This window comes from Varanus komodoensis, unplaced genomic scaffold (genome assembly GCF_004798865.1).
Source record: "Varanus komodoensis strain SLA01 unplaced genomic scaffold, ASM479886v1 scaffold1, whole genome shotgun sequence".
In the NCBI taxonomy this organism is placed as follows: Eukaryota; Metazoa; Chordata; class Lepidosauria; order Squamata; family Varanidae; genus Varanus; species Varanus komodoensis.
Window position 1 is genome coordinate 41,096,291 of NW_025335268.1, and position 27,297 is coordinate 41,123,587.

Here is a 27,297-nt window from a genome sequence, read left to right on the forward strand (position 1 = left end):
TGCATTCTTGTGTTAAAAGATCCTGTTATTTCTGCAGGATAAAAGTTCATTTTCTGACAGTGTTTTCATGAAAATAATCAACTGGCCACATTTTTTTTTTCAAAAACTGATGCCAACATGATCCTAAACATCATACGGCTAATCTATTGTTTATGTAACACAGCCACAAATACAGTTTTCCCATTATTGGTTACGAAATGACTTGTTTTTGCTGCTGGCTGCTTTCAGTATTAAAAAATTGATCAAACCTGAACTTTTCTACCCCCAATCCTGGAAGCCAAGTATTATATAATCCTGTCTCAATATCCTTCCCTTCACCCTAGCTTTTCAGGATACTTTTGCATTAAAAGCAGAGGATGATACAATCATTTAAGTTTAGCATTTAAAGCCATTCTATGAACTCCATGAAGATTTTTCTTGGCTGTAATAAGTGTTTCTAAATTAAATGCTGATCTATTACTAGAAGGATTGTAATACTGAATGAACTACTGAATTATTTGAGTGACTATGGGATTATGACTTTCAGAGGTATCTATGTTTGTCTGTGGCAACAAAACAGTTTGTGGCACCTTAAGAATGAGATTAAAATAGATTAGCTGTCAACATCTTACACTCGGGGACAATTGCAGTAGAAAGCTTAGCATGTTCACTCACAGTTAGCCCCATAATTCTATAACTGCCAATGGGATGTTTTTATGCACACGTCCTAGATACCTAACTGGGCACAATGACTTCAATGGTCATCTGGTCCAATTCCCTGCCAATGTAGGAAAAACACTATTTCTAACAGATGCCCATCCAGACTATATTTGAAAACATGTAACAAAGGAAAGCACCCCTTTTCAGAGCAGTCTGTTGCAGTATTGAACTGCTAGATCATTCAGCAAGTTCCTTGAAATGCTGGGTTGAAATCCCCTTTCTGGTAATTTGAGAACCAGTTACTTTGGTCTCTGTCCTAAAGACCAACAGAGAACAAATTTGCTTTGTCATCTGTGTGTCAGGCCTCGAAACTTCAAGATGACTATAGCATCACCTTTTCCATATTTATAAGAAACTAAGAGGTTATATAGAGCCTGGGGAAAATTCAGCTGTGTGTAACCAGATGAATTTGGCATAATCTGGGAGTTTTAAAATCTCATATATTTGAGGAACTGCAAATTGCAACTAAAACAAGGAGTGCTCCTACAACAAGAATACTATAGAAAGAAAAAAGCTGTTACTCTTGGAGGTGCATATGCTCAAACATGCTAAATTATCAAGTTGCTTCAGACTTTATGATAAGCAGGAAAAAGAAAAGGAACAAAGAGACCCCCCCCAAAAAAAACAAACTACAAAACAAAATTAGTAAAAAGGTGGGCTTCCAGGTAATGTGTGAAGGAAATTATGCACCTTTTGTTTGTGATGCTGTCACCCATATTCAAGGTAGTTTGATGGATAGAAAAATATGCCCCTAAGATTGTGGAAAAGAATGGAGATATTTTGAGGGGCTAGACATTATGGATTATACAGTTTTGCCCACATGGTTCTGTAGATAAATGTGGCCAGTTAACATTCTAACACTGAAAAGCTTCTAAGAGAAAAGACATTGAAGCATGTGGGTTCAATTTTCTGTACATGCTTTATATTTCAAAAGTCTTTATATTGATTTTAAAGATATTAATATGACCCATCAGCGATAAAAATCATTAAGTATATAGTCTGAAGCTAGTGCAGAGGGTTGCTACTAATATTTTTTATTTGGAAAGGCATGACCTTATCAGAGAAATCAGGTTGCAGTATCAACCCATAAAGGCTATCAAGGAAAATAAAGCAGCTTTGGACACTTTGGGCATTGGAATTATTTTATCAAGGGTTTAAGGTACAATCCAATCATGCTGCCTATAATCCTTTGAACTTGGAATATTATGGGTTTTCCTATGCAGGGCAGATTCCGTCAGCTCTGCAAAGCAGCTAGGTGGTCCTTTTTGGCTAACTGTGACACTTCAAAGTTGGAGGGAAGGAGACTGAGGTGCTGCCAAGCTGTATCTTACCTTGGCAATGCCCATCTCTTTCCCTCCCCACCCTGTGGAACACACCTAAACCCCTTTCTCTTATCACTTCAGAAAAGCAACCAACAGGATCTTTCAGCTGTGCCTAAGAGGGGGTGGGGGTGAGGGCAGATCCTCCAAATGAATCCTATAAACCTCTAGAAGTTGTCTAGGAGCCATAGGATCATTCTGCTCAGGTTTTTTTTTTTTTCTTGAAGCTGTGTTGGCTAGATTAAACATTCTCTTCTACCTCCTATTGTCATCATTTGACATTTAAAAGAGAACTATTGAGCTTTCCCATTCTCTAAATTGACTCCAACTTCCCCATTTGATTATCTGAACAAGATTCAACAGAGATTTGGGGGCACTGAAGCCAATAGTCTCTTGTGTCCAGGAACTTTTAAGAAAATGTTGCATGTAATTAATTTAAAGCAAGGAGATTAGGGTGCTTCTAATCCAAGCCAAATCTTGCCTCATTCAGAGTTTTACAATTGCCTTCTACTTGTAACACTCCTGTATTTTTCCACCCTTTCTTCCATTATTGTTCCTCCTACAGAAAGTACATTAACAGCAACAACAACAACAAAAGACAGAATATCTGCATAAAATGCCTTCGTATTGGTAGCATTAGGAGTCTTCCAATTAATGCCGTTCTGTAGCATCATTTTACAAAATGCAGCAAGTGCAACTCAAGGTAGTTGCGCCTGTAAAATAATACGAATCAATGGTTGGAAATAAGGTGTGCAGGTATATTGTTTCTTCTCCTTCAGAGAGTTGTGGCAAAGGCCTAGTCCCAGAATATTTTCAATGGCAAAACAGAATATTGAAAAAAACAATACTAAAGAAAAGCACTTCAGTCTGAGTATGTACAACTACAAATTAAGGAAGCTCCATGTTAGGTGACTGATTTCAGGGAAATACTAAAAGTATGTCACTTGTCCATCCTTTAATTTTAACATATCAGTATAGGTTGAGTCTGTGAAGCTTTAAAATAAAAGCTAGCCACATTTTCTGCTACAGGCAGAGGCTACAAAGGCATTCCTAGTGGATAGCTGGAGACCACTATGTTAGACCTGACTACCCACTAAAACTTTTCACAGAAAAGAAGTTAAAGACAACCAAGCCAAAGGCCCCAGCTGCTTCCTGTCATGTGCATGGTATGCAGTGGGATGATCTTGAGAGGACTGTGGGATGAGGCAGGGAAGACTGCAGACCTGTAAAATGAGCTTACAAAAGGCTGGGGAAGGAGCCAGGGCTGGGAGATGGAAAAAGAGGGATGCGTGCTTGTATGATGAGTGGATGAGGTGTGGTTACATGTCTGAAAAGGGTGTTATAATTTAGAGGTACTTTTTCTAATTTCCGAATGTGTCCCCCAGTCCAAAGGGTTAGGGGCCTGGGTCTATCGCTCTTGCCCCACAGAACTAAAGGTGCAGGATTCCGGAGCAAATGATTAAAATGAAGCACAGCGTGTGTCCCACTACACTCCTGCGATGCTTTAAACTGAATAGAGCCTCACGAGGCCTGATCCCACGCATGTTTACTCCAGGGCCAATCTCACCGCTTTCGGACAGCGCAGCTTGCTCCCGAACACGCATGTCGCGGACAGCACAATGCCCGGCAGGAGGCGCCCGACCAGCGGCTTCGCACGGCCCCCCCGCCCGAGAGAGCGGCCGGCCGCCCGCCCGCCGCGTCGCCTCCGTCTTTGCGTCACCGACACTCGTGCCGGCGCCGTCTCCTGCGGCTCCTCCCCTTCGCTCCTTTACGGCACCCGTTCCCCAGCCAGCCGGAGGCGTGGGACAAGGAGCCGAGGGAGCGAGGCTGGCAGGGCCGGAAAGCGACGCTGGGAGCTGGGCTCGCGGTCCTCGACCCCACCTCTCGCCGGAACCGGATCGGATCCTGGCGCGTCTGGGCGGGGCCGCTCTGTCGTCCGCTCGCTGGCTCCATGTTCGAGCTGCTTCGCGGAGGGTGGACCGGGCGGTGAGTTCTGCGTGAGGAAACCCGGGAGCGGGGAGGGGAAGGGGCTGGCGGGCGGGCGGGCTACCTGCCTGCCTGCCTGCCTGCCTTCATGAGGCTGCTTCCTTCGGGGGTCTCGGACTGCGGCTGTTGCTGCTCCCTGCCGGCCGAGAAGTAAACAAATGGCGGCGGTTGCTGCTATAGTGCCGTTGTCCGCGGCTGGGGAGTCCCTCCTTGGGCCTCGGCCAGGCAGAATGGGCCGGGACCGGGTCGGTCCGTCAGAACCGCGCTTGGCAGGGGGCTGTGAGGCGGCGGGCGGCCCTCGCCGCCCCGCTGACAGTTGGTGCGTGTCCTTTCGGGGTGCGCGGGAGGCGTCGCGGCTCCTTTGCTTTGCTTGGAAGATTCGGCTGGCTTTGGCTTTTCTTCTCGCGGTCCCTTTCTTAGGAAGGGGACCTCGCTGTGTTTAAGAGGAGTGTCGTGCGAAAAGAAAAGATGTGCCACGCTGGTTTCTTCCCTCCCTACGTAGTCTCTTTCCTTGCACCCTTTCCTATCTAGGAACAATGGCAATGGTGTAGACAGAGAGGGAGCACCTCTTTATTCAGCCCGGTGCCGATGAATTAGCATTTCTGCGGCAGTAATACGCGGAGGTGCGCAAACGTACAGCCGTGTGCACACACCCAACTGCCACGGGTCAAATAGAGCTCCATGGTGAGTGGCGTGGGGAAAACAGCTGCGAGTCATCGCGTGGCTCGCTGCTTCTCTTCACGCCCCGACACAAGGTGTTGAATAACTTTACAAGGAGAGCTCGCTCAGGATTCACTAACAGGAATGTTCTGCGTTGCTCTCTCTGGATGTTTAAAGAAAAAATCAAATGGTTGAATGGAACTGGAATTTTGCCTAGATAACTTGTTCCAATGAGGGCTGTCCTGTCAAGGAAGTCTGTGCCTTAAAAGGAGGCATTATTGCTCCCATGCTAAACATGAGGAAGGGAAGGATGGTTGCTCTGGTCAAAACGCATTATAAGGAAGAATTGAGCTCTCGGGAAAGTAGTGCTAATTCTCCAACTGAATAATAATGTATTCAGTTGTCTGTTGAAAGGGGGTGTGTGGGTGCAGTATTTTGAAACATTTCTTAGTTGATAGCAGAATGTAATAACTACATAAAGTTTGGGAAGCAGAATTTGCAATTAGGAAATGAGGAAACTCAGATTTCTTTAAAAGAGCAAACACTGAACAGTGGCATAATCTAAAATAAATGACTAAGCAAGTTATGCTACTTCTGTGAAAAAAGTTGACTTTTTTATTCAGTAGGCATCATGATGAAAATTGGTGCTAAAATTCTTAAATGCTTTTGCAGTGAAAGGATAAGAAGTTAAGGTTGTTTTAACTTGCAGTTATATATCTGCTTTCCTCACTGGATACAATGAGACTACTTCTGTGTAGATGTAGATGTATATAATATTGCACTGTGTTGTTTTCAGCCCAAAATACCTCCCTCCCTCACACACTAACATGTTGAAAATAATTCTGAATGATCATTCATTACCAAATAGGAATGCTCCTTTCAACAGCATGGTTTACGTCATGCAGTGACAATGCATTGAAGTATATTTTAGCTGAGTCATAGTTGTCAATGACTCTTTGAAAATAAGACTTTGGAATCATTCATCTTATCTGAAATATTGGCAGTCAGGAAGTTAACTTATGTAGTTTCCATACACAAGCTTTTAATCTTCCATTTTCCCCTGTTCTTCTTCTTGGGTACATTCAGAGAGTTGCAGCTGTGGCAACAGTATTATTATAATTGTATTTTTATTCATAATAAAATAAGGAAATTTTGAGATTTCTCAGTTTTTATATTATTTTATAAAGCTATCTTGAAGCTATGTTGCAGTTGTTTCAGAAATAGCATTGTTTTGGAAACAATATGGTGCAAATATTGTTCAGCCATATTATATTAAGCTATTAAAAGTGTACTTCTATGCATGCCTAATTCATAAATAAGCCCCATTGAGTTCAATGATGTGAGACTTACTCCAAATAAGTGTATAAAGGAATCTAGCCATAGGGCAGTCTCCAGCACTTCCCATGCACTATAAGGACACTAGGTCAACAGGAATTAAGTGGATCTGGAAACAAAACCCAGCCAAAACACTAGTTGATCTTGCTGACATAACAGAAAGAACGGGAGTACAGTGGTGGTCCTTAGTCTATGAAGATCTTTCTGGAAACACATCAATCTGAGCCACATTCTTTGAGAACAAGTCCCATTGATTTTAAAGGAATTTACTTCCAAGTAGTCTACCAGGGGACGTAACACCTTGGAAGAGAAGGTTCTCTGTATTCTTTTCACGTGACATTATCACATACTGTATCTTCTACTTGGGCTACAGTTTCAGTAATTAATGACAAGGAGTCATACTTTCACTGTTCATGTAACTGTTACCATCTTGCAGATTAACCACATTTGGATATATTTCACCTATGTGTTAGTCCTGTAGTTCATTGTAAAGAGGCCTAAGGGTATACACGATTAAGTTGCAGTTCCATTTTCAAATCATGATTTATCAAAGGCAGAGAACTCATATTCATCTGATAAATGAAAATTAAGTATCAGATGTGTGACTTCTGAATGTCTACACACTTGGACTATTGTGTTTTTCTCTGAAGTGGTTTAAGGAGAGACTCTGTTTTCTGTGGTTACAAAGTTACACATCTGATTAGGACCCCAATCCATTCTTACACAGCTGCTGAGTGCCAGGATTTCTGGCTGAGGAGAACATTAATTTTGACAGGCTTTGCTATTATGATCTGGAACCTTTCCCTCAGATATAACACTGTCTGGTTATCAGAGTTAAATACACCATCAGTTAAAAGTCGCATGTGTCACTCCAATCCAGCACGTGGCAGCAAGTTCTGCAACTGTAGTTGTTTTCAGTGCAGCATCTCTTAAAAAGAAAAACCCCCTCAGATTAGAAATCTGCTTACAGGTTAGAACAGGACATAGGTCAACAAAAATAACTCAGAATGTCCAGTTGTGTTATAATATTGCTTGTCTCATTTTTAAGTTATATTGACAATTAGGAGGAGAAAAAATCCATTCTAAATAGCTGGATAGGTACGTTTCATTTATATCCATAGTTCTTTTACTTAATGATATTAGGCACAGAACAAATCCCATTTCCAAAACCAAAGTAGTTAATTCCATAAGTTAATATAACTATAATAGTAAATAGTACATATAAAAATATAAAATATAAATATTTTGAAAATGTCATAAACTTCACAAATGTCATCAGTTCTAAGAAGATCTTTGAAGTGATTCATTCTGAGTAAAGAAATTTAACTCTCATTTAAGGTATTAATATGTCTGTACAAGGAGCATTTGACTTGAGACTTGATCTTTACAGAATTCTTGATTTTCTTTAAAAAAAAACACTCATTGCAAAATCACATTCTCACTGGCTAAATATCATTAAATGTATAATTTTCCCCATGGCCTTGCTGTGAATTTATTTATTTATTAAAACATTTCTATGCCGCCCCTTGCCGAAGCCTCGGGGCGGCTTACAACACAATAAAATACAATAAAATACAAAAATAACAATATAAAATTAAAATTAACAATATAAAATAAATAAAAAAATAGATGGTGATGAAGCAGTAATTTTAATACTGTGCTCTTTCATATTATGCTTCCTAAATAACCGAAATCTCTATTCATGTAGCAAGGCAATTATGTTATCAGAAGCCTCTGGGATATTCTCAGCTTTGATTCCAGATCAAACTTTAAAATTATACAGCTTGTAGATGTAGGCATGTTTTAATTTGTTGTGTTTTAATAGATTTTTAATGTGTTTTATTTGAATGTGTACTGTAAGCCACCTAGGAAGAGCTTGGCAGTTATAGGCGGCCTATAAATACATGTATAAAAAAATGAATTCTTCTTTCTACATTGTAGTTTTAGAAAAATGGTAGGAAGATGTGGACTTTGTAAGAACAGGAAAATAATAGTAAATTCAAACAAATGAGAATGTTTAACGTTGGCCTGCAGATCCTGGCTTACTTGGAAGCCATGAGCAATAGTTTTACAGTTTAGATACAGTGGAAAGCTCTTGTTAACTGTAAAATTTTGACTTATTTTACTACTTGTATAAAGGTAGGAGTGAAGTGGCAACAAGTATGGTCACTTTATGCTAGTTGTGGCATTTAGCTGACACAAAATCACCCTTAAGGATCTTGCTTTAACCCAGGAGGTATGAGTGAATTTATGAACTTAGGATGCTGGCTTTGCTGAACAGATGAAAACAAAACCAGGCATGCAGCTGTAGATTGTTTTCCTTTTATGTTTCTGGAAACTCAAACTGAGGTATAGATTCTGACCTATCATGAGCACAGACGATTGTTTGGTGTGATGCCTGAATTAAGCCAATAACCTCTGAATTTTAAATGATTTGTTAAATATATAAATTAGATAAAAATGCACTCTGAGGATGAGCTAACTCCACAATTCAAATTTTCAAAATGTAGCTATAGAAACAGGATACACAAGAAAAGTATCTGGATTATACTTGGAATATAGAGGGCTGAATCATTCAAGTCATTATTGTGACCATAGTTGTTCATACAAACATTTGTTATAGAATTGCTGGCTGGAATTCTAGTTGTGGCAGCAGAGTCTCCAAAAGCATTATGACAGCTCTAGTCAGCTGACTGTAATATGTACAATAACATCAGGTGGCCTGTACCTTTTAAGAGCAGTGTACATCTCACCAGAACTGTGTGTATTTTTAGGTTTCTTGGTTGGTAACAAGCAAGCACACATACTTGAACATCTCAGATGAACTGAACCTAGTTGCTGACATTGCCTAATCAGAAATGAGCAGCTGTTCTTTTTAGGATTGTTTGTTAGTAAGAGGCTATATATCTGAGCATATGTTATCTTAACCTACTGAATAGAAAGCAAGTTCCACAGCTCTCAATAAAAGTGGGTTCTGGTAAGTGAATCTAGGAGCAGGATAGAGTATAATAATAATAATAATAATAATAATAATAATAAGAAGAAGAAGAAGAAAGACATGTACACAATGAAAGATCATAACTCCTATAAAATATTTCAGTCCCATATTTCCCATTTTATTTCAAAGATTGCAGTTTAATCCAGGGCTGTGGAGTTGATACATAAAACCTTTGTCCCCATCTCCTTTAATTATATATCAATATGGGAAATAAATACACTAATACTTATTTGTTATATTGATTGCATGCTTTCAATCTATAAAATGCTTCAAGTATCTTTTTAAATTTGATGCATTTTTATCAGAACCACAAAACGACTAATTTTTGCTTTTCTTGCTTTTCACAACCATCATCTTCCATAATACACTGACACACATACTATTTTCCATCTGTTGCTGTTGTTCAGAAACAGCTGACTTTGTTGACACTTTTTTGCCATTGTGCATTTTTTCATGAAGTGCTATTTTCACTAAAATGCAAAATTAAATATATCTTGAAAATAGAACATGAAAAATAGGTTAATCAAATTATCTGTGAAATAGAAAATGTAACATATTATTTATATTACAATTTAAAAATATTAGCAGTCAGAGTTCAAGTTGGCACATTTTTCTTGAATCCAAGAACTGCTTCTGACTCCAGGATGGGCCCAACTCCTACTCCACAGCCTTGGTTTAATCCAAGTGAATATAATATTTTGGACCTTAAATCCTGTTTTAGCAGTTATATTTCAACAGCTGTGCATCCATACGTTGAAAATACTGCATTTAAAGAGGCAAGAAGAACAGGTATCTAGAAGAATGCCATTGTCTAAGAAACCTGTGCTGGCAAGCAGCAAAGCTGAGAAATAAGACTGAATGATATTCAAGGCCACTGTGTGCTTGTTTGCTTACTATGATTCTTCTCTTTGTGAAACTTAAAATCTGGCATCACTGTGGACCATTTCTGGAACAAGATAATAAGAGAAGCAGCAAGGACTATGCCCAAAATTAATAAAAAGGTATCTATACATTGAAAATTTGTCTAATAATGCCAATTATATATATATATTTGGCAATTATGTCAAAAGGTAGCAGTGTTGGTACTTGAGGAGCGTACCCCCTTAATTAACTAGTAATTGGGGAAAAAACACCAAAGGAACGTATGTCAAAATCCCTAGAATGTAGTAAGTTGTAAAAGCTTGCAGGACTTACAAGACATTTGTTTCTTTCCCCATTCTTAGATTCCATTACAATTCTATTTTGGCTATTGTTGATGTATGTAAATCTACAGAATGTTAATCTAATTTACATGTTGCTTATACTGCTTCTACAGTGTGTGCATGCGTGTGCGCATACTTGGAACAAGGCTGTCCTCTCTTTCAGCTATTCTGAAAACATGAAGTAAGTTTTAGGGGCATTTCAGAGCTGGAGATGGAAGAACCCTTGAAGTATGCATAGCTTCCAAGAGTATTGTTGGGATTTGAATCAATTAGTGGCTCCAAAAGAACAAAGAAAGGTTTTCTTTTTACTTGCAGTTCCTTTCCTTGCCCCTTCCCTGGTAAATTTTCAAAAAGAATGCACTTTTGGGTGAAAAGTAATGTATCAGAAAGTTTGAATAAGGGAAAAACTTTCAAAATAGATGGTAGTTGTGCATGTGATCCATTTTAACAAAAATTGATATTGCTAAACTTGCACTATCAATTTACAGAGGAAGAAATCTACAAATCATGCTTTATAGAAAGAGTGAAAATACAGTGCATGAAAAGCATTTATGGGATTTGTAATAATTTGTGGTCACAAGCCATTCAGTTGAACCATGAGATTGTCACATCTGACTGTGGAAAATAGTTTATTGCCTGGATTAAAAGGAATTAAAATGTTAAAGCCATGGAAAGAGGAACTCAGTGCTGGGTTATGAAATACCAACAAAGCATGGTATTCTGTTGTCACTGCATAGTGTTATATAAATGTAATGTACCTTGATATGAAATGTAATTGCTTGGAAATAAATACTTTTAGTTGGACAGAACTTCTGTGGAAGTGTGGGTTGGATTGCAACATTATAAAATAGCTGCAATTTACAGGCAAATGCGTATGGTGACCCTCTCCCCTTTTTGAGTTCTGGTTTTGATGGGTTCCATTTAAAATAGAAAAAATCCAATGTTTGCCTAAGCCCAGATGATCAGATGAGCACAGGCTGTTGCAGTGTTCTGCATGACTTGTGACCCTCTGCAACAAGCCATCCTGGCTGGCTTCAGAAGACACAACAAACTGCCCTGCTGATGATGATCACACTAATTTCCCCCCTCCCTGCCAGCACATGACTGGCATGCACAGATGTGGGCATACAAACCAACTCAATGTGTATGTGTGGATTGCTTTTCCCTTGTTCTGCCTGGTATTATCGTGATCTAAAATTGACCACTGTGCCCCCCCACCCCAAATAAGTGTTTGGAGATCTAGGCATAAGTATGCCCTTGCTAATACGTGTTTGGAAACCTGTTGGAGGAGGTGGAGGAAGTTGTTTGGCAGGGAAATGGACAAACACTTTCCCTCTGTATTCCCCCCACCCCCGCTCCTATTCTACTATAAACTTCTCTTCTGAACCATTTTTCTTTGAAAACAATAATTGGGCTTTCATAGCATCTACTTGTACAATCTGTATAATTCCTGTTAAACTTAATGAGTTAAGCTAAGCAAGAAGTTGATTTTTTATTATTTTTAATAGAATTTCTTAGTGTGTGAAATTAGCACTTATATTTGATGGAGTTACTTTATAGTATTTCCAGACACTTTTCCAGTGTGACTTTGGAGATCTATTGTTTATTTCAATTTATATCCCACTTTTTTTTTCTTTTAAAGAACTCAGAGTGGCTTACATCATTTTCCTCCTGCTGCTCTCAAACTTATCCCCCAACAACAACCCTTTGAAGTAGGTTGGACTGAGAGTCCGTGACTGGCCCAAAGTGGCCCAGCCAGCTCCATGGCCTAATGGGAACTGGAACCCAGATCACCTGAGTCCCACTGCTTTACTCTTAACTGCTACACCACACTGGCTCCCTAGTGCCATTGTTTCAACATCCTGTGTTCCACGGAAGATGAAAAGGAATCAGATCATTGTTGAGAGAGAGAAATTCTGTCAGTGCCAAAATCTATGTAAAGTAATAATAGTTCTGTGAAATGGGGCAATGCTGTGAGGATTAAGTGTTTATCAGTTCTTTATTTTGTAAAGTTCCTAGTATCACATGGGGAAGCAGAGGAGCTGTTGCCAGTCATGAGTGATTATGTGTCCTACTTCCCTGCGGGCTGAATCCAATAGGGAACTTTTACCTTTGTTGATCCCCTTATCTCTCACCAATTCCTGTTTGCAAGTAGAGACCACTGCTTCAAGCAAGACCCACAGCTTTTTCAAAGATGATTCAGGGCTTCTGGAACAAGCAGAAGAGAGCAAAAATCTTACCTTTGGAATGGGCAGGTCAGCAGAGATTGCATAAGGGAGCTCCACTGACCTGTCCTGATTAAGAAACTTGTTTCAGGGCTTTTTCTGGAAAGTGCTAAATTTCTGTTGCACAAACAGTGGCAGCATGCACACACAAAGCAAAACCATGTCATGTGGTTACCACACTGTGTGGTTTCTTACCTTGGGTTACACAGTCACATGGTTTGCATGCTTCTCCATCTTTCATCTTGATGGCAGTTGATTTCCATAAACCTCCATAGCTGAAAATCAATCCCAGCATGCAGTGCTCTTGCCTGCATCACCTGCCTTTTCCTCATTGGTCCGCACACTCCTCTGAGCATGTTTTTCTCCCCTGCTGACAACAAACAACCACTTACTCACTATAGTAGCACTGTTCCTCTAGAGGAACACTAGTGCATGGTTTAGCATGCCTCTGTGCTGTCATACTCCATGCCAAGTACATCAGTCCACACTCCCACCTCCTCCTCGTCTTTCTCTTGCTGCAGATGAGTCCATGTTTCTGTTTGTGCAGGACTTGTACACACTGGAAGGGGGCACCTCCCCCCTTGCAACCAGGCACATCCATGTGGGCAGGCTGTTGCCCCCCAACTCCTTCACATGACACAGCTGCAACCAGCAGTTTCCAGTGCCCCACATTCGACCCTCAGAAGCCCCTCCCCTGCCTCTGACCATACCATCATGTTTGTTGGGAAGATAGTGCACAGGCAAAAGAAAAAAAGGAGTGTGGAACAGCCAGTCAGAGCATGGCTGCACCCACTTTAGCAGTTTCAGACTTAGATAGTGGAGAAGGCAGGCTGGACTGTCTGCTGTGGCCATGCCTGCTTTTGCTGCAACACTTTCTAGAAGGAACATGGAAACTGTGAAGAACATGGAAACTGGGTTCAGACAAACTGCTTTCTCTCCATGGTTCCATGGAGACCATGATTCATCCCCTTGCACAGTCTGCACATAATGAAAAGCCATGCCGCAGTGGTTTCCGCTATGGCCTGTCATTATGTATGAACCCATGCAATGAGTCCTGCTTCTGCAATGGGAACAGTGGGATGTTTACTTGCTCAGTGGAAGTAGCTGGGGTTAAGAGAATCAGTGGAAGCATTAGTACCCTCTTTGATTCTGCCCTGTGTCAATTAGGAAATTAGATTTGTTTAGCATTAGTGCAAGAGCATTATCCCTTCAACAGAATGAATGAGAGAAAAGATACCTGGATCTTGCATTGAGCTAGACTTGGACTAGATGACCTCCAAGGTACCTTCCAACTTTTATGATTTTATGATTCCTTGCAACAGATGAGTATCAACTGCACAGCAATCTACTCTGCTAAAAAGGAGTGTTCTGGAAAGATTATGAACTCAGGACAGGAATTGCTAGAATACATTCAGCTGAATCTAGAGTTCTGCCACAGCCTAGTCTGTTTCAGGATAAGCATCGAGTTGTCCTATCTTGGCATCCCTAGTCTCCTCCTTTTCCTGCCCACCAAACTGGCTTCTTTTATTTGTCTGAAGGGTTCTTCTTTTATTCCTCTGTGGTTCTTTCTACACTGGCTGTGAGGCAGGGAGTGGTCAGAACTCAATTCCCAGCTCTGAGGTTAAAGTGCAGTGTCTCACCCAGATCTGGGAATCAGAACAACTCCTCAGATGCTGTCTAGTGTCTGCAGGTTTGCTTCCCAAGCTGATTTCTTGAAGTAAGAATTTCTCCACCTGAACTGGCAAAGAATTTTTATCCAAGGTTTGCCATTAATGGGATTTTGTTGGCTATAGGACACATTTTGTGCTGGATATAGCCCTTACGATTCTGGTCTATTAACAAAAATCCCCTTGTTTCTTAATAACCTATTAAGAAAAGTGCATCATTAAAGAACATGTATTCCCTGTTTTATGTTCATGCTAATATAAAAAGAGCTTTGCAATTTTTTCTAATCAAGGCAGTGTAATGTAATACAAAGACTGAAATTCTATTAAAAAGCAAGGATACATTTTACCATCTTTACTAAAACTGTTTTTGTTGCAGGAAAGAATCAACCCAAATGCCAGTCCAGTAATAATATTCAGGTAAATATGTTCATACGAGGGGATCGGAAGGATGGGGTATAATGAAGGAGGTGAAAAACTCTGACTGGGAAATTTAAGGGTCATACTAAATATGAAGCATGCTGCCAACTTAATGCTTGAATCCATGCAGCATAATTTGGTACTTTTTGCATGTCTGTAAATTAACAGTACCAGGCAAGGAATTTTCACTTTATCACAACTTAATACCTTTTCTTTTTACTTTATGACTAATGTATCTTGTTACTTCTAATATTTGTGACCTGTGCTTTCTTAGTTTTGTTCCATATTTGTATATGATTAAAAAAAATCTTATTAGGGGTTTTGGCTGTGAAATTGTCCCTGCCTGCATATTATAGAAATGGAAACTGCAAGAAAAAGCCCCATTGTTCTGCTGTACCTTGGAAGCTCTTGATCTGGTAAGGCCATTATCCACAATACCCAGAATAAGTGTTGCAGAGAAGAAAAATACAGGAAAAGAATGAAAAAAGAATTATTACTAGTTTGGCTACTTTTGAAAGTGATTGAATTTGCCTTATGAAGCCTGATGTATCTTAAGTGTGCAGTCTATATGAATAGGTCAGAGTACAGTTTTTGGATTCTGATTTAGTAATCTAAAAAATCCTGCACCCCTCAGATGCTGTCTGGGTGCCATAGGATTGCTCCCTTAACTGGTTTCTTGCTCCTATATGCTGAACCTCATTATCTGGAAGCCTATACGAAGGAGAAGAAACACTTCAGATAGATGAGATGGCTTTGATAAATTTCTAGTATTAACAGTGCTTTACAGCAACTGTTCTATGAAGCTCTTAATATATTGAAATATAAACATTCAGCATTGAATGCTGCCATCCAAAAGGTGCCTAAACTATTGTTCCAAGAAAGCATTAATAAATATCCATTCAGAACACCTTGACACATAAAGAAAGAATTGCTCCCCTAGTTTTCTCAGATTTGATTACTACAAGAAGGCATGAAGTTGGTTGTTGCTTGTACATGAATTGTTATAGTTTTAATAGTTGGGCTAGAAGCTTTTAGATATTGATTAAAGGAATGCATAGTCTACCTAGAACCCTTTTGAGATGGCTGCCTGCTTTTGAGTAAGACCAAATACAATCCTTTACTGATCTTATGAATTTCACTCTTAAAACACATGAGAGAACCAAACCCTTTTTATTTTCCCAGTTTTAAAGACCTATTTTCTATTTTAATCAGGTTTTTATTATAGATGTGATGCTGTGCCTTTGTTGTTGGAACATCCTGAGACCTCTGTGTAAAGGACAGGATATAAAAGTTTTAAATAAAGAAATAAATCAAACCTGACATGATGGTCCAGCATACTTCTAATGCTATATAGAACTTTTCCAGAAAGTTACCTTCTCATGCCTTCATGAATGTCTACCTCTTTTTCCATTTCAGAAATTCTGAGAAAGTTGAGAAAACAAATTTAAGTACGTATGTATATGTGTATATGTGTGTGTGTGTGTGTGTGTGTGTGTGTTAGTTATAAATATTCAGTTCAATTGAATAACACAGTTCTGAAGGATTTTTAGGTACTTTGCATTAATAATACTTCTGGGTTGGCCATGTGCTGTGGTCTGCTAAACTTGTGGCAGAGTGCTAGAAGGCAATCAGTATTGTTTAGTTTGTAATAGTATAGCACATATTTAACATTAAGCTAGCACTTGGCTTTATGTGAGCATACCTTGTGTTCACATATTTTCTGTTACTGCTATGCTCTACATTTCTTCTTTCACCGCAAACCACTGGTTATGTTGGAACCAGCAAACCATGATTTATGCCCTCCAGAAATGCATACCACAATCAAGAAATAGTCTGTAACTGTAGCTTGCACTTGACTTCCAAATTGGAATTTGCTGGCTTGGATGTAATGGCAGACTATAGCTTATCCCAGAAGGGCAAGTATGGGAGGAAGCATCTGATCCAAGTCTCATGTACATAAGAAGTTATAGGTTGGCCCAGCAAGTCTTTATCTAAAGTGCTTTTTAAATTTTCAAAATATTCAATAATCTGAGTTCTTTTTGGTGGTGATGTTTATTGGCTGACTCCTGCACATCCACTTAAAAGCTTGTCAGGGTGTTGGTGGTGCTGTTTGTATTGATAATGGTCTCTTTGGGCCTCATATATTTAGGAGAGATGTATTCAACTCTTCAGCCAGAGAGCTCATTGGGTATCTGAGCAAATGATGAGTTCTGAAAATATAATTTGATAGCTCAGCAGTCATGAGCTTATTGGAGAAAGGATGAGCTACCAATGTGCTAAACGGGAACAATCTAAACAGAGTTTTCATCAGCTATCGTAACAGTCTGAGACATATTTTCAACATGAGTCTGTATCTACTTGTCACCAAGTATGTTTTGAGCTTAAATATAAGTGGTCTCAGGACTGCAAGTTCTGCATATCTGACATAGTCTGTATAGTGAGTAGCCATACTGATCCTCGGGTCTTTTTGGGGCTCTTAAGCTGGTCTCTTTTTCAAAATCTTATTGGAATTATAGTAATTATCAGTCGAGAGTGGGGTTTTCCAAAGGTATGGAGTTAGGAATTCAGGCCACTGTTTCTCAGGATGACCCCCCACAATCATTTTTTAAAAATGAGGAATAACTAATGCACACTTAATCAGAATAAATATTTCAGCTGTAGGTAATGTTAAGGTTCTTTCATTAGATGTATTTTACTGTAGAAGCTGGTAGCGACTTGTAGGTGGAGGTAGGAGAAATAGGCTCGTAGGGTTTAAGGTTGTAGGTTTAAGATAACATACAGTTTTTGAAGAATGCACACAACTCCCTAATCTGATGATGGAAAGCAGTTCTCCCTTATATATGTAGGTCAATTGGGAAGCCATTAATAAGTAACAATGTTTGTTTTCACTCTTGATTCTCAGTATTGCTGAGCAGATGGGGTACTTGTTACATCATTGCCCACAAAACAATAGTAGCTGTTTAGAGGTAGATAGTCATACATCTTGTTGGCTGTTTAATTTTGGTGAAAGTGTGTCATTTAATAGAAGAAAACCGAGAAGTAATTTTGCCTGGTAAAGCACATACTTTCCTTCCAGAAGGAATCCCTGGCATTTCCAGATAGGGCAGGAAAACCTTGGAGAGCTACTGCCAGTCCGTGTCAACAGTACTGTGTGAGAGGGATCAGTGGACTGATTCGGGATAAGGCAGTTTCGTATATACTCTTTTCTGGAGTCTGCTTGAGCTGCTAAACAGCCATCTCTTACCTCAGCCCCTCTTCTGTTATCTTGTAGGCTTTTTCTTACCTCAAAGACAGGCTAGAGAAACTCAGTGTTACTCAGACCAGCTCTGGAGAGAGAGCATGCTTCCACACATGGTTCCTGTCACTTGTGGATAGGGTATAATTAGCAAATGAACTGATTTTGTGGCAAAGCTTAATTTTGGGGGCATTCTAGTAGATCTGGGTGCCCCTTCCAAAGGAAGTGAGATGGGTTGCTCCCAAGAGGAGGGATTTTTGGTTGTGGCACCCTGATTGTGGAATGAGTTCCCCAAAGAGGTGTGTCTGGTGCCTACGTTGTATTCTTTTCGGCACCAGGTAAAGAACTTTTTATTCTCCCAGCATTTTAACAGTTTGTTTTAACTTCATTTTTAATACTGCATTTTATTCTGTACTGTTGCTATGCTTCCATGCTGATTCAATTGTTATTGTGGTTTTTTTGTTTTAATGTAATTTTTATCTTGTGTGTGTTTTATTTTTTTCTTTTGTTAACTGCCCTGAGAGCCTCTGCTATTAGGTGATGTAAAAATGAAAAAATGAGGTCTGCTTCCACACTGGAAATGACCTTCAAGTATGGCAGTAATACATTTTTATTTTCCTCTTGCTCCCTACACAGCCCAGTTGTTTGTTATGCTACAGGCAAAAATGGCACAGAGCACTCCATCCCTTCTCTAGCATTTGGTTGCCTCCTTGTGATTATTTACATTGTTATTTTTATCTTCTGTAAGCCATCCTGAGGCTGTTGCAAAGGACGACATAGAAATGTTTTAATTAAATTAAAATTGTAATTTCTTATTGCCTAAAGTTACAGGAGGTGCTTATATACAAGTCACTGGTCCTACTAAAAAGTGACTGGAAAGTGGAAGACCAGTAAATGGAAAAGAGTATTTTGGAGAAGGGCATGACTGAATACAACAGGAACAGATTCCACTTTTCTAATTTGATTAGTATGTATGTGGTGGTATACATACAACTGTGCATATTCTAAATCAATATTTTTAGAAAAAATAAGGCTTAAGTTTGAGGCTCAAAACAATCCTAGCCAAAACCCCCAAATCTTTGTCAATGGTTCAGTTTTGCACACAGGATGGTACTCTGCATACCAATACAGTACTTTGTTACAGCTTTGTTAACTTAAGAACAGAAATACTGACTTTTTGCTGTTTGTCTTTGCAGAACTGAGCGTGGCACCATGGAAGAACACCAGCATATACATTGTGTAAATTGTGTTAGTCGGCGTTGTATGACCAGACCAGAGGCAGGCATTTCCTGTGACTTGATTGGTTGTCCAATGGTTTGTGGAGCAGTATTTCATTCATGTAAAGCTGAAGAACATCGCCTTCTATGTGCACTTGAAAGAGTGCCTTGTCTGAACAGTGGCTTTGGCTGTCCCTTTATTATAGCAAGAAATAAAATTGCTGAACATCTAGAAACATGCCCTGCGAGTGTGGTATGCTGCACTATGGAGTGGAATCGATGGCCAGTCAGTTATGCTGATAGAAAATCTTATGAAAATCTAAGTAAAGATGTTGATGAAGTTGAACAATTAGATATGGCTCTTGCCCTTCAAGATCAGCGAATGCTCCTTGAATCTCTCAAAGTTGCAACGATGACATCAAAAACAGCTGATCCCGTGTCAAAGTCCAGAGAGCAGATTTCAGTTGCAAGTACCCAAGATGTTACACTTGCAAATGGCTTGATGACTGTAGATAAAGAGTCATATGGTGCACTTTATCAAGCAACTGTGGAAACAACGAAGAGTTTAGCTACAGCTCTGGATATCCTGAACTCAGCTACTAGAGATATAAGCATGTTAAGTTCAAAACTTGGTATTTCACCATGTGAAACAAATGAAAATGTTGAAACAAAAGAGCAAAACTGTGATAGAAATATGCATAAACAGTTAGGATATGACTGTCAAGATGATGGTAGCATGGGAGCAGTTGGTGGGATTCAGTTAGATGTCTTGGGTCAAAATGCACAGTTGGAACAAAATGGCTCAAGTGACATTTGTTACGATACCATGCAGGAATACAACTTGAATATGAGCCTTGATAATACCTCTTTATGTAATGGCTTTTATGTAGACAGTGCTGGCTCAGATACTCTGCAACAGAGTGAAGAACTAGAAACGAGTAGTTTCAATCAGTCTAATGTAGCAAATGGTATAACTAATGCATCTTCTTGTGATGAAACATTGAATTCTTACAACCTTATTCCTGTAGCACCACCAGTGAGGGAAGAAATTCCTCTGCACAGTTTTTCTAATGGCACTATTAATCATGTATATCTGCCACGTGACTACAGCGATGAACTATTACAGAGGCAAATAGAACAAGACAGACTCAGAAACATAGATGTATTTTCCTTAATTCCTCATCGTACCTACAATTTCCTTGCAAATCACTACTTATCTGCACCAAAGGAAGACAAAGCAGTAGATACATCTGATCTAGAAATAACAGAAGATCCTATGGGTCTTCAGGGAATAGACTTAATCACAGCAGCATTACTGTTTTGTCTTGGAGACTCACCTGGTGGCAGGGGAATATCTGATAGTCGTGTTATTGATGGATACCGTGTTGATTTTGGAACTCAAACATTTTCTCTCCCATCTGCAATCTTGGCCACAAATACAATGGTAGGCGAGATTGCTTCAGCCTCTGCATGTGATCATGCAAATCCACAGCTCTCAAATCCAAGCCCTTTCCAGACTCTTGGGCTAGACTTGGTACTAGAATGTGTGGCTCGATACCAAACAAAGCGCTCAATGTTTACATTTGTTTGTGGACAATTGTTTAGGAGAAATGAATTTTCTTCACATTTTAAGAATGTACATGGTGATATTCATGCTGGCCTCAATGGCTGGATGGAGCAGAGATGTCCTCTGGCTTATTATGGGTGTACATATTCTCAACGCAGATTCTGTCCTTCAACACAAGGAGCAAAGATTATTCATGACAGGCATCTTCGGTCATTTGGGGTTCAGCCCTGTATATCTACTGTGCTGACAGAGCCTGACAAGAGATGCTGCTTAGGACTGCGTAGTGATCATCTGAGTAATCTTCCTTTTGAAGTTCTGCAACACATTGCAGGCTTTCTAGATGGCTTTAGTTTGTGTCAGCTTTCACAAGTGTCACGATTAATGAGAGATGTGTGTGGAAGCTTACTGCAGGCACGTGGAATGGTCATATTACTTTGGGAAAAGAGGATGTATCCAGATGGAAGTTCTTCATGGCAAATAAAGGAGAAGGTTTGTATATTTGTTCATGGTAGAAACTATATTTTCCTCTGTATATTTGTTCATGGTAGAAACTATATTTTCCTCTGGAATCAGCATATTTTTCTTTTGGCATTTAAGGACTATTTCCTTTCCCTTACAAATGGAGAAGTAGGCATGTAAGAGTTTTAAATAGCAAAATAAAACAAGTTTTATTTAAAGTGATCTACATTGGAGATGGAAGATAAAATACATGTGTATGACACAGATTTTACATTTTTAAAATTATGTAAAATTTAGAAGCAATTTGGAAAACTGTGTAAGTAAAATAAAAGAACAATAGTAAAAAAAAGTTTGTTTGAACAGAAAGCCAAATACCTACCTCCTTGCAGAGGATGACTATGTAGGCATCTGCTCTTAGACTGAGGTCCCTCTCCAGTACCCCAGCACTAGATCAACTAGTTGTGACTGGGGTAATAAGACAAAGAGTGTGAAAGCAAAGCAAACAAAAATATTTGTCATGCAGAAGGCAAAATTTTGAAAGCAAATGGTCACTCAAGGAGATAGGTCAAATTCTTTCCCAGCCAAAACTGACTAATGAGGACCTATAGCTAATAAAACCAGAAGTTATAGAAGTGGAATAATGGAGAGATAAAGAAGGAAAACAATTACCTTGTTAAGGTCCTGGAGTGGACCAAAGAAACAAAATTAATCCCTCAGGTCTTTCACCAGAGGCGAGATAGCAGGGGTGATAGGGTAGATTCATGACAATGTGGCTAAAACAATGTGGCCTAAAGCAATGAGAGCACACTTTTTCCTGAGCTATCTGGTAATATAGGAGTGCCAAGTTGAAGCAAGGACTTTCTAGTTGGTCCATACAAAAATAGACCCAGACACAGTTGTGTGTGTGTCATCTCAAGCATCTTTGGACAAACAGGACACTCTACCTTTGTAAAAATGACTCTATTATTTATTTAAAGATTTATATGCTGTCCCCATTGCTACACAGCCTCGGGATGTATCACAACACAAACAAAACAAAATTACAATTGCAATTAAAACTTGGAAACACACTGGCTGCATAATTAAAACTATAAATATTAAAGATTATTAAAATACTGTTTAAATAAAAGGTCTAGTAAATAGGTTGTATAAGGTTCTTATCATCTAAAACAATTTTAAATTTAAAAGCAAAACTAAATTCTTTGAGAAGAGAAATGCTCTGAAAAACTATTGATTCAGAATTTTTATAATATACTCCCTTTTTTCTCCTTACTCCTACTATAGCATGGCATTCAGAACACCTTTCTGCAGCAAGTCATTGTACAATCTTCCATACTTGGGGCTGTTTGTGGTTATTGCTTGTTGTACCATACACTTAATGCTTGGGTACAACCATGCTTCTGAACACCTGTACCTCATGGATGTGTCATTTGCTTCCCCACTATAAAACAGCCTTGCACTGTAAGAAAGGAGGACTTTCATGATCAGAAATTTATTTTCTAGGTGTGGCGATTCAGCACAGCATTTTGTACTGTAAATGAGTGGAAGTTTGCTGACATCGTAAGCATGGCTGACCACTTAAAGAAATGCAACTACAATGCTGTGGAAAGACGGGAAGAGGCTGTACCACTGCCATGTATGTGTGTCACACGAGAACTTACAAAAGAAGGACGATCCTTGCGCTCCGTCTTGAAACCTGTACTTTAAACATGAAGAATTTACTCCCAGTTGCACATACACTCAAGCACCTGATATAACCTCTATGTAATATATTGTGACACTTTATTAATTTACTAAAGTTTTTTGATGTAAAACTACTCTCATTATGTAAATAATGTTTTGAAGTGGCATTTATTTTTTATAATACTGTCTGGTTAGAATTAATGAAAGTTGCCTTAATGTTTGAAAATATGGAACTTGCTGGACAGGGTAGTTTTATATAATTTGTACCATCTGTAAAGTTTTCATTAGGATTTTGTGATGTGTTGATGTCCATTTCTTTTATTGGCTTCTGACTTCTAGAGGGTGTGCACATTTAGAGAGGAACTCAAAACTGTATAGAGAGAAATCTGACCAAACGGTGAACTAAATTGGTCTTTTTGTGAGTTGCGGTATAACCATTTAAAAACTGAATTCTAGCTAGAATTTAGCAGGATGTATTTTGATCTTTTAAGATTGCTGTGCTCATTTAAACTGGTGATATTTAATGGAGTTTCTAATTTTGGGGGATATGAAGGGTTGCATCAAGCTATCCTTGCACCAGCGGAATGGACACTGCTGATGGATTGAATTCCCTCCCCTTGCTGTGCACCAACTCCAGTATGCTTCTGGAAGATTGTGGGAACAGATTTCAGGGGAGAGGAAGGAATACCCATGGCATGAACAGAAATCTGCTTTAATAATATTGATTTTAGCCCTGTATAGGACATGTGTTTTTAGTGCTAATGCAAAAGAATAGGGAGAGTAATCCACAATTCCTTGAAGTCAGTAGAGAAACAGTTTATTTTAATGGAGCAGAATTAAATCTTAAGTGAATTAAATGTTCTGATGTCAGGTAGATTTGCTTCTAATTGTATCTTCCCTTTATGATCAACACAGGCTGCTGCTACTAACAGTCTAATGGAACAAAATTTAATTGTATTTCAGTCAGTCTTGAATGTACACCTAGTGTAGCATTTTGGGTTCACAAATGTTCTTCCCTTTTTAAATTGTGGATGGCTAAATGATGAACATTATGAAAATTTCTGTAGTTTGCTGTAAACCAGCTACTCAGAATTTAAAATTTTAGATGCATACAATGGGTAGGACTTAAGTTTCATGATATTGATGGAATATACATTACTGTTAACTTGTCTACAGATGTTCAACTTGGCTTTAAGGGCATTTGAATTGTATAGGACTTTGATTCTAAATACACACTGAAGTAAGTTCCATTGAAATTTGGAATTTGCTTATAAGAAAATGTGTTTAGGATAGAGGTGTCAGTATGCCATCTTTATAAGATGAAACTCCATTCACTGCATAAAACATATCATAAATTCAGATTTTCTGTAGTCCTCCATAATGAGGACATTGTGTTGAATGTTTACTGTACATATAAGAATGCCTTTAACTATACTAGCTTAATGCAGAGGCTTTCATACTTGATACTGCTAGTTTATTGAGGTTGGTGTCACAGACTAACAGAACAAGTTGGTATAAATGAAATAGGGATTTCTGAATGTTGAAGTATTGAAAAGATTATAGAAATGGCTAATTTATAATGGAGTCATTTCAGTATACTTGATTATGAGTTCTTATGTTCAACATTTATGAATCCAATCTGGGACATAATTGCATTTTTAATAACCTTGGATGTCTCTCTCGCTCTCTTTTTTAAAGATGCCTCATTCTCTAGTGCCATATAGTGAGACCATTGAAGAATGTTGATACTGGCTTTATACAGCTGATTTCAGTAATGCCTGGATCTTGGGATTAGTTAACTATTCTCACAAAGCTGCCTTTCTCCTAAAGAAGCCAGAGAGAATTTTCCTTCAACTCTGTGGAATCTTGTGTTTAGTTGACAGGAAAACATTTCTATTTTTTACTGGCTTGGAGAAGAGAGAAGTAGGGGTACTGCTGCACTAGTCCTGATAATATACTGACCCTTCTTTCATGTAGGCCTCTTATAATCAGGAAATCTTTACACTCAAGCTATCTAAAGTACCTTAGCAATTTCTTGGCATTTGCCTTTCTTCAAGAAAGAGTAGTCAGCCTCAAATAGCCAATAATGCTTATTTCACAGTATTACAGGCTCCTTCTGTATACACTAATGTTTAACCATCAACTATCTTAACCAGTGTATACTTCATTAACTGTACTTCTTGTTAAAGAATAAAGATGGGCAGAAATATTTCTTGGCCCTTTGCTTGGAATACGGCAACTATAAAAATTACAGTAGAAAGTTCTCTGATTTCAAAAGAAGTACAGTTATAGTTGCGGTGAACATTTGGTTAATTTTTTTTCACATCAAGCATTTTGAACACTTCATTCTCAATGCAACATACACCTTTACTTTCAAATCTAATTACTGTGTTCTGTTAACTTACTCCAGAGCTATTAAAGTAGTAATGCTGTCAAGAATTCTATCCTGTATACTTTTGTGTACAGAAATTCAGTATAAATCTAGGATATCAGTATTTTATACTGCTATGCATTTTTTTAAAAAACACAAAGCAGTAGTATGTCATTTGTCAATCAATACTTGAGTTTCTCTCTTGCATTATAACTTGCATTTTGAATGTTTGAGTTTTTTTCCATTTGCATTGCCTTTTTCATATTCACAGCTATTCCTTTCTTACCAATACTAAATAAGTTTTTTGTTAATGGTATTTTTGCAATGTCTGTCATAATTCTAATAAAACACATTTGTCATTTCTCTCTACTTAGTACCTTTTTGTTGATGTTCTAGGTCAGGGGTTGGCAACCCACGGCTCCGGAGCCACACGTGGCTCCTGAACCCCTCTGCTGTGGCTCCGACGCTCAAAACGCGCGCCGGCACAGCCGCTGATCTGCTCGAAGCTCCACTCAGGAATGCAGCACTAGCTAGTTAAGTAAATAAGCTGGCTAAGTAAATCACTATATTCCTCTGCTAAACAAGCTTCTTGCAGGCTCTCATGTTACATGAAACTGCTGAAAAGATTATCTTTGTCCCAAAGTAATCTTCATCTGAATGGTAAAAGCTGTGCTTGGGACCTGTTACAATTCACATCACTTGACTGTTTATCTGCTAATCAGTCACTAAACACACCTATATCTGTGACCAGAGCCCGATTTACTGAGCTTTCACCCCCTCCAACCATGGATAAATCTGAAGAAAAGTTTCTGGAGAAAACTGAATGTTTAATGGTACCTGGATAGATTCATTTGTTTTTACTGCTGATTAACTTATGGGGTTTGCTGTGTAATGCATGCAGCCCTTTACCACTGACTTTGACTCAGCAGGAAGCTGTTATCCTATTCAAAATATATGAAAGGAATCCTACTAGTTTATAATGTAAGATTAAAAATAACAGTTTTTAGTGACTGAACAAGAGCTGCAGCTAAATCAAAATGAAGATATAGATCTACTTTGTTTTAAGAAGATTATTATAAAAATTCCAGCAAGATTATTACATTGGGAGAGGGATGTTTGTTCAATATTTCACCACGTGATAAAAGGATGAGGGCACACAGAAGCAGATGGTATTTTTGGTTTGCTGCAGGTGGCATGTTTGGTTTGCTGCTAGTGGATAATGTAAGTTCAGCTTTTTATTTCATAAATACGAGGAGGACTCAGACATTGAGTATTTTATTTGAAAGTAACTTTCAATCCAGCGTCTTTTTTTTTTTCGGAGTTCAAAATGTTGCATGCAGAAATAAAAAATTGTTTTCTCTGAAGCAGTTCATTGATTTCATAAATGCAACACACTAGTTTTTTTATACATAGCATAAAGATAAAAAACTATGTAGTGTTATCTTCATTTTAGATGTCAAAAGGGTTTTGCAGATCCTGCTGTTTTCTGTGGGAAATGGGTCCAAATGGTTCTTTGAGTGTTAAAGGTTGCCGACCTGTTCTAGGTGATCTGTTCTAGTGTTAACAGATCCTCCATACCCATGCATAATGAAATACTTAAGGTGGTAAAGGTATGGTTTCTAGAATCTGAAGTAGAATTCCTTATTCCTTCAATAGATGAAAATGTAAATTCAGTTAAAACATCTGAAAGTAAACTGGTACTTCGGGTCTTTTTTGTTTTTATTTATATCCCACCTTTTTTTCTTAAAAAGAACTCAAAGCGGTTTACATAATTCTCCTGCTCTCAATATTTTCCTGCGAGGTAGGTTGGGCTGAGTGTGCGTGACTGATCCAAAGTCACCCAGCTGGAATCCAGCTCACCTGAGTTCCAGACCTGCACTCTAGTACTAACCCACAATGGCCCTCTTGACGGATATTTGAACTATGTTGCTTTCATGATTTGATTTTAGCACAGTGAAGTGTCTAATAATTTTTTTATATTGTAACATTTTTGTATTGGGTCTTACTTCCAACATCTTTTCAGTTATACCAGTGCTTCTCTACAACACTTGTCATTTGCCATTATCTCTGACTCACGGCGACCATATGAATGAATGCTCTCCAAAATGACCTGTCCTTCATAGCCCTAATCAGTTCTTGTAAAGTCAAGGCTGTGGCTTTCTTTATAGAACCAATCTTATATTTAGTCGTCATCATCTTCTGCCTTTGATGTCCCCTAAAATTAATGTATTCTTATGATGTGCCCAAAGTATGATAG

The 27,297-nt window shown here is 38.7% G+C and overlaps 1 protein-coding gene across 6 annotated transcripts; it reads left to right on the forward strand.

Annotated features, from left to right (window-relative positions):
• The first annotated feature begins 3,801 nt into the window (after window positions 1–3,801).
• On the forward strand, window positions 3,802–25,409 carry FBXO30 (F-box protein 30). 6 transcript variants are annotated; one of them, XM_044423230.1, is made up of 6 exons: window positions 3,823–4,004; window positions 14,468–14,508; window positions 14,825–14,924; window positions 15,925–15,956; window positions 18,940–21,016; window positions 22,490–25,409. In XM_044423230.1, exons 5-6 carry the CDS (start codon window positions 18,956–18,958, stop codon window positions 22,691–22,693), a joined length of 2,265 nt encoding a protein of 754 aa, XP_044279165.1. In that variant the 5' UTR covers window positions 3,823–4,004; window positions 14,468–14,508; window positions 14,825–14,924; window positions 15,925–15,956; window positions 18,940–18,955; the 3' UTR covers window positions 22,694–25,409. The 6 variants fall into 6 exon arrangements, with proteins under 6 accessions (XP_044279186.1, XP_044279136.1, XP_044279165.1 ...); XM_044423240.1 differs by having other exon boundaries at window positions 14,865–14,924; XM_044423210.1 differs by having other exon boundaries at window positions 14,468–14,924.
• The last annotated feature ends 1,888 nt before the right edge of the window (window positions 25,410–27,297 follow it).

Coding starts and splice junctions, on each gene's coding strand:
- FBXO30 (XM_044423201.1), top strand. CDS start 3,970: ATGTTCGAGCTGCTTCGCGGAGGGTGGACCGGGCG. Junction 4,005..18,939: donor CGCGGAGGGTGGACCGGGCG/GTGAGTTCTGCG, acceptor TTGTCTTTGCAG/AACTGAGCGTGGCACCATGG. Junction 21,017..22,489: donor CATGGCAAATAAAGGAGAAG/GTTTGTATATTT, acceptor TTTATTTTCTAG/GTGTGGCGATTCAGCACAGC.